This window comes from Mustela erminea, chromosome 3 (genome assembly GCF_009829155.1).
Source record: "Mustela erminea isolate mMusErm1 chromosome 3, mMusErm1.Pri, whole genome shotgun sequence".
Classification (NCBI taxonomy): Eukaryota; Metazoa; Chordata; class Mammalia; order Carnivora; family Mustelidae; genus Mustela; species Mustela erminea.
Window position 1 is genome coordinate 93,779,781 of NC_045616.1, and position 7,789 is coordinate 93,787,569.

Genomic DNA, 7,789 nt, shown 5'->3' on the forward strand with positions numbered 1-7,789 from the left:
ATATTCAGCTTCAGTGCCTGTAGTATTTCTGTTGCATGATCACTTTTAGCCTTTCCAAGAAGTCTTTCAGTGTACTCTTCTTGACTTCATTCACCGAACAGGTCTGCAAAGGAAACATTTCATTAGCTTTCATTGCTAAGTCACTGAGTATGTCTTTCATGCCTGTCCACTTGAGTCAGGTCTTCTCTGGCACTTGCCACCCAGACAGTTCTTTCAAACAAGCAGGGCCTCTGGTCTAGTCTGATTGGGAGTCTGTCTCTGCCATGAGGCCAGCACGGTTTGCTCGTCTTCTATGCATGCTAATAAACTCCTAGAAATGGTCACTAACTGGATACCTTTGGGGGTGCCACAGACTGGAGAGGTATGCCACAGCTAGCTTCTGCCTAGGGGGAGGCTCAGACATGCCTACTGTCATACTAGGCCTTCTGCGTGGCCACCTGGACTGCAGAGAGAGAGATTCATTCCATTAGCCCTCCTGCCCATGAAGAACAATCCTCCAGCTTGACAACACCTCCGGTAAAAAGGATTCCAGCTACCTACCCCAGGTCCCTGCTTCAGTCTGGACCTCAGCTCTGCCAGTTTATTAATTACATTGCTCAGGATGAACTACTTCATTTATAAAAGCTTCACTTTCCTCTCTTGGTAGATGGGGACAATTGTGCCTACTTGATAGGATAATTAAAAGGATTAAACAGAACAAGTGCTGTCAGATCCCTATTCCTTTACCTTCCCTTAGAAATCGGGTGACAGGCTCAGTAAGGGGATGAATTTTCCCAGTTCTTCCACTTGGCACTAGATAACATCTATTCTGGGCTCTTCTTCTTTCCTACACTATCAATTGTCCCCTCCCTACTGGACCATTCCCTGGTGTATTAACATGCTGGATACATGCCCCACCTCAAAAGAACTTCCTTACTCACTCCTGTTCTTCATCTGTTCTGTTTCTCTGCAGTCTTATAGCAAAACACCTCCAAAGAGTTTTCTGTACTCACTGCCCCTTTTTTTTCACTCCCTACTGGTATTCTCTGTGGAACCTGTTCCAGTCAGGCTATCATTCCAGATCCTGTGGCCATTCTCATCTTCATCCAACCTGACCTTCCGATACCTGTGACACACTGGATCTCTCCTTACTAAGAGCTTCTTCACTTGCTATCTGGGGCACTACACACCCTTCAGTTTCCTACTACCTCACTGGCTACTTCTCAGTCTCTTTTACTGGACCTCTTCTTCCTGACCCTTGTGAGAGTGCTTCTGGGCTCAGTTCTCAGTCCTTGAATTGCTCTATGTCATTCAGATCTAGGACTTTAAATAACGTCTTTCTGAGGACTCTTCATTTTATATCACAAGTTCTGACCTCTCCCCAAAGGCTCAGACTTTTCTATGATCTCAGCATCTCCCCTTGGCTATCCAAGAGGTACCTCAAACTTAGCATTGATAAATTGAACTCCTGATCTTGTGCTCAACCTCCAGCTCTGCTTTGCGCCCAGTTTTCTAGGCACCAACCATCTCCCAAAAGACTCAGGCTAGGAACTGAGAGGCCACCTTTTACTCATTCCCTCACCCCTCTCAGTGGGTCTTCTGGCTCTATGTATAGTTACATCCCAAATCTAATGTTTATTGCTCCCAGTCTGTTGAAATCACTATTACCTCCAACCTGGATTACTGTGATGGCCTCCCAGTAGGGTAGCTTGCTTCTGTGCTTAACCCTAGTCAATTTGTTTACCACACAGCAGCCAGAATGATCATTTTAAATTATATAAATCAGACTGTAGTCTCTATTCTGCTCAAACCCTGTGGGTGAATCCTGCCATACTTAGGGTAGAAACCAGAGACCACATGTGATCTACTAAAATCCCCTTTGTTCAATCTGATACAGCCACCCTGGCTTTCCTACTGATCTTTGAACATGTGAACTTCATTTCTACCTCAGGGCCTTTGCACAGCTATTTCCTCTGCCTGGAATGTTCTTTTCCCAGTTAGTCATGTAGCTTGCTCCTTCACTTAATTCAAATATTTGCTCAGATAATGTCACCAACTGTCAGCCCTCTCCCTCATGACCCCTATATTCTTTATTCCTTTAGTTTTCTTCATAGCACTTATCACTACTGGACATAATATTACTTGTTTGTTTGCTTTTCTAACTCGCCCACTAGAACATTCTGTGAGAGCAGGCACTGTATCCCTAGTGTCTAGAACAGCACCTTGTACTCGTTGCCAAGGCAACGAATGGGTTAATTAATCAAGGGTATTAAGACTCTTACGGAGGACCGGTTAGAAGTTAGGCTGCTGTCTGTCAGGAGCCAAGTGGTCGGCATGATTGAGCTTACCATGTTTGCCATGTTCCTGAGGTTCCTGTGAAGTCCTCTGAGCAATCTGTTGGAGCAATTGTGTGTAGAGAGCTGCTGAAGCACAGTTGCAGCTCTGCAGAAGATTTCCTTCTCACTTGTGTTCTAGAAAGAGAAATGTCACAGTTAGCTATAAGCCAGCTCTATCTGGAACATGGGAGAGACTGTTTTCCCTGTGATTGCTTCTTTTCAGGAGGGCAAGTAGAGAAAGTGAGTTTGCTCACTGTGGATCAGGTATTCAGATATTCCCTTCATGTGAATGAAGGCTGCTGGCCTCAGTAAACCACCCCTCCCCATTACCTACAAATGCAGCAAACTTCTCTTTTCCCTTGGATGGTTATGCTGAAAGGCTACCTGAGTAAAGACACTCAGCTTAGTAAATGACAGAGTGGGGGGTTTAAGTCCAGAACCATCGGTCTCTGCCCATGATCTAGGTCTGTTTCTCTCTACCAGGCAAGCCTATATTAGCTTGCCATCAGATTGAGCTCTGTCTCGGTGCTGTAAGGTTTTAAAGTCCAGGTTTCTGTAGAATCCTACATGTTTATTGAATAAATGAGTGCCCATCCTTTGGCCTGGATGTTGGTGCTTTGAGCCATGCTCTCCATTTAGCCTACCCCATGGTGGGAGATGACAGCATGTGCAAAACTCAGAGTCCATGTAAGTAGAGGAGACATCTGCCCATAGAGCTGGAGAGGTGTGCCAAGATTAGGGCTAGGTGCAAGTTCAGAGGAAACTTCTGGGAAAGGGTGCAATTGAGCTGGACTACGGACACAGCTTCTAGAAGAGGCCTTTGGCCTAGGAGGTGCAATGTCAGAACCTCTATGGAATGGTGGCAGCCCAGATGTGTGTTTGGCCACATGGCTCTTCCTGGAGATGTTTGGGCCTTAGAAGAGGGAATGTACAGGTGGGAAAACAGCTCTTTTGTCAACCTGGAAGAGGTATATCAGGATCAAGCTATCTCCTGCCTCTGTGAGGACATGCTTTAGTCCCTTGCCACCCAAAGTGTGGTCCAGAAAGTAGCAGCATGGACATCACCTGGGAGCTTGTTAGAAATGCAGAATCACATGCCTGCCCCCTAGACCCCCTGAGTCACAATGTACATTAACATAAATCAGCAGGGGATTTAGATAAGAAGTACTGTCAGGGCAATTTTAAAAGTTCTTGCATATTTTTTTTTCTGATTATTAAAATAATATATGTTTACTGCAAAGATAATATGTATTCAGCAAAAATGCATTCTCTCAATCCCAACAGCCAGAGATAAATGTTGATATCTTGATAAATATCTTCCCATTGTAAAAATACATTAAAAAAAAATGAGGACCAACTGTTGATCTGTTTTTTAGCCTTTTAACACAATACATAGTATAAGCGTTAAGTCATTGAGTAGTATATAAGAACACGGGATTGAGAGCTGCATGGGAGCCCACGTGGCATATTTGTACCATAATTGGGTAATAAAGTAAAGTGGCAGTGAATCATTGGTGTAAATCTTTGTGTTCATCTCTAATTTCTTTGGGCTAAATTCTAGAAGTGCATTTTATATTTTAGGGGTTTTTCCAGGAAGATCTTCCTGGAAAGATCTCTTCCTGGAAGATCGTTCCAGGAAGATCTAGACCTAGACCTAGACTCGAGGTACTAGAACCCTAGGCTACAAAAACTTCCCTGTTCCCTTGTGGGCCTTGATGGCCCATTGGCAAGGCCTTTGGAAGGACATGCACTTAATGAACCAGCTAAGAGCTCTCCTGGGCTCTGATTGTAGTTGGAAGTTTAAGAGCAACACCAGTGTCTCGGCTGTGAGAGTCAAGAAACCCCTCTCAGTCTCCATATCTTTGGAGGCTTAATGGTTGAGCAGAGATGGTGAAGTCAAGGGGGAAGGCAGACACTAGCTGGCTGTGCACATCTAGGAGGATAACTGTGCTTCTGGAGAGAGAACAATGAGGTTCAAGAAGACCAAAAAGAAAGAGCCCCTTTGCTTATTTTTTCATCAAAATCTCATGTGACTTTTCTGAAACTTTGGCTTAGAGTCTAGAAATTAAACTAGACTCAGTTTGGAGTATATGGCCTTATAATACAGGAAAACACTCTCTAGACAGATTCTTCGAAGGTGTTTCTACAGGCAATTAGGATAAAATAGGAATTAAAAAGAGTTTGAATCAAATGGGAAAAAAACTTTAAAAGAACCAACTCTCAAGGCAGTTTTTGTGAAGAACTTAAAGTTTTAGTTCCATTGGAATTACAGCTACAGGATCCTGCACCGTACCAATGGCTGCCAGTCTGTTCGTCCAGCTTTCACTGCATGAGGGTGTCCCACTCGGGGGCCTAGTGGACCTTGCAGTTAACAGTTGCTGGGGAAAAGGGACTGAAAAGGGGAACTTAGGCTTATGCTAGAAGGAAGCCCATCTCTCAAGGTAACATCGGCAAAGGGTAGAAAAGCATCTAGGGCTTCTCCTGTGGCAGAGACGCTGTTAGATTTCTAACATGGTTCTAGACTAGCTTCACTTAGGGCCATAAACATCTAGTCCTCATCGTCTTGTACTCATTATCCCCACCTCGGCCCAAATTTAGTGAGCCAGTGCTATATATGAGAAAGTCTTTTACTTCTATTTAGGAAAAAAAAAAGAATTTGAGGGTTGGCAAAGAACTCTGAGGGATCATGATTCGAGCTCTCTTTCGAAAGGTGGAAATACCTCCCACTAATGGTCCACCCAAGAATTCCGTCATGGACCAGCCAGCTTGCTTGTTTTCCACTTTGCTCTTTCTCAGACCACCTTAGTTTCAGAGATACTGGGCAAGCATTGCCTGTGAAGTCCAGGACTCAGGTCCTCACTGTCTCCAGCAACTGCCAAGAACAGGATCCCACCTGACTTGGAGGTAATAGAATTCTTGATCCCCCAAAGAAAGAAAATTGATACACTGGATTTTGGAAAGGTGTCCTTTTTTTGGGAACACAAGGAAGTAACTTTTCCTGCCACATAACCTCCTTGGTGGGTTTTGAAAATAATAGCCTTTCCTTTTTCTGTAACATCTGTAATATTCCTTATATTGTAATATCTTTCTTTATTCTGTAATATCTTGGAGGGAAAGAAAGAATGGAAGGAGATTGGTAATTCAGGAGGAATAGAAGCAGTTTGAGGAAGGCCAGTGAGACAGGAGGAAAGAAGGACTGTGAGGACTCCCTTCAGCAGATGCCTACCCGTGCAGTGAGAGCTGATGTGATAACTGATGAAGAGGATGGCCATGAACAACAGAAAGGGGGTGCGGCCTGGCCTGCACCTTGGTGAGGATGAGTCTTCTAGAACCGGCCCAGACTGGAGTCACAGAGATTTGGATCCTTTAGCCACAGGTCCCTTCTTAGAATTATTGCTCCTCTATAACCTTTTTCTTTTTTTTTTTTTTTGCCTTTAACCAAGAGTTATATAATTTTACAGTAACACTTTCCACTAACTCAAGAATGATTCCAACAACTTTCAAAATCACTTTCATATCTTCATATTTGGAAACTGAGGCACAAGGAGATATGGAGACTGGCCAAAGGCCACATAGCTAGCTAATGGCATAACTATGGCTAAAGCCACAATCTATGTCACTTCAAGACACTTGGCACTTTGGGGCCCAGCCCTTGGCTTTGATAGAGCCCTCTCAGCAGCATGGTGCCATCTAGAGAAGCCAGGGCACAGCCCAGTGGACTCCTGGCTGTTTGCTATGTATATAAAATGTTAATAGATTATATTTATATATTATATAATTCTATGTGTATATATAATCTCCAAATCCTTCCAGCATCCTGATGGACAGAGTCTGAAACAGGATGAGATTCTAGAGGATAAAATTATATAATATGTATTATTAAAGAATATGGTATATTATGTATTAATATTACATAATATATATGATTGTATTATGATATTACATAGTATTGTCTATTGGATTCCTGGACTCATCTTTAATGAGATGGTCCAGACAAAGCCCAGGGAACAGTTTTCCTCACAAAGTAAGACGGATGTGTTCTGTGGCCCCGGTGCTGGGATGTGGCTGTGCTAACCTGCGTAGCTGCCCTCCCGGCCACCCCATCCCCACTGTCCGCGTGGAAAGCAGGCAGTTAGAAGACCACTGGCAAATTGAAGCTTTGGGTTTTTCATTCTCAGTCTTGTGTTTCCATGAAAACAGGAACTGATGTGCACAAACCTATTGACATGGCTGTAGTCATATGTTTGTCAGAGAAAATGCACTATCAGCTGTCAAATCTGTCTCCTCCCACTAAAGATAGAGGGGCGGGGGTGAGACGGTGTAAGAGGCTGAAAGGCGAAATGCCCAAGCAACCAGGGCCAGGGATGTGTGGAACCCTACATGGTAGGGCAGTTCTGGACCAAGCTGGAAAGGGCTTGGCAGGACATTACAGCTGAGGGTCTCTGGAGAGCCACCCCCGGAGCTAGTGGGTTGTTAGGTGACCAGGCTGCGGAAAAGGAGGGGCTCTGGCGATACCTTCTCTGTTGCCATAGGAAGTCTCTTAGACAAAATGAAAGCTCCCTCGACCTGTAATCTCCATATCTCTTTTTGTGACACCATTTGGTTTTTCAGAAATGTGCAGGCCAGAAAAACTTTCCTTCAGCAAGCATTTATTGAGCACCTCCTGTATTCCAGGTACTAGGCTGGGATATAGGAGGAAAAGAGGACCTGTTCCTTGACCAGGATTTGAATTAGGATCACAAAAATCCAAGCTTTCCATTACATATCTTCTAAATCAAGTGAAACCAGAAACACCTAAAACATGCTTGGGAGTAAAGATCAGAATTCTCCTTCTTAAAAACATCTAACACCCTGTAGTTAGTTTGGGTCTGTTCACTTTCTGTTAAAAAAAAGTTTCTTGTTTGAACACCTGTGGATGGCTTTCCTCTCCCAAGCCACTCACATGCCAAAGCAGACCCCGGAACAGCTCTTACCTTTGGGGCAGAGAAGACTTCAGTGACGGTCAGCTCCATGCATGAGTCCTGGCCCAGAACGAGAGGGCAAGAGACAGAGTCACTTCCAACTGTGCAGGGACATCCTGGCCGGGCGGCCCTCCTTCCTCGAACCAAGCCAACTTCCTACCATCCCTCAGGACAAAAAAGCTCCTGCAGAGAAATCTCCACTCTGCTCCCTGGCTGTCACCAACCACCAACCACCAACTTCTCTGGACGCTGTGGTGTTCTTCTCATAGTCTAAGAAGTACCCACGGCATCTCCAGAACATCTGGAGAGATGGTGCCTGATAGCTTACTCACGTTTCTCGCTGTGAGGATGTTCAACGTTTTGATGATCTCCTTAATGGCAATACTGAAGTTATGTCCGTGGATGAAAGTGCCGGTGAGTGCTAGTAAGCAGACCAGAGTTGGAATCAGTTGGGAGGTGAGACCCATTAATAGATCTCTGTTTGCAGTGACAATATGAGACAAATCAGTTTAC

General features: G+C 44.4%; 1 protein-coding gene across 1 annotated transcript; it reads right to left on the reverse strand.

The window, feature by feature from the left end:
- Window positions 1-10: 10 nt before the first annotated feature.
- Window positions 11-7,789, reverse strand: IL4 (interleukin 4). Its single transcript, XM_032336763.1, has 4 exons — window positions 7,609-7,789; window positions 7,289-7,336; window positions 2,328-2,450; window positions 11-103 (listed from the first exon to the last, which is right to left on the reverse strand). The coding sequence occupies exons 1-4, from the start codon at window positions 7,741-7,743 to the stop codon at window positions 11-13; spliced, it is 399 nt and encodes a 132-aa protein (XP_032192654.1). The 5' UTR covers window positions 7,744-7,789.

Bases quoted from the DNA above. Each gene is read 5' to 3' on its own strand.
- IL4 (XM_032336763.1), bottom strand. From the start codon at position 7,743: ATGGGTCTCACCTCCCAACTGATTCCAACTCTGGTCTGCTTACTAGCA. The intron at 7,337-7,608 runs GTGAGTAAGCTA...GTTCTGGGCCAG, and splicing joins ACATCCTCACAGCGAGAAAC to GACTCATGCATGGAGCTGAC. The intron at 2,451-7,288 runs GTAAGAGCTGTT...TTCTCTTTCTAG, and splicing joins AAGTCTTCTCTGCCCCAAAG to AACACAAGTGAGAAGGAAAT.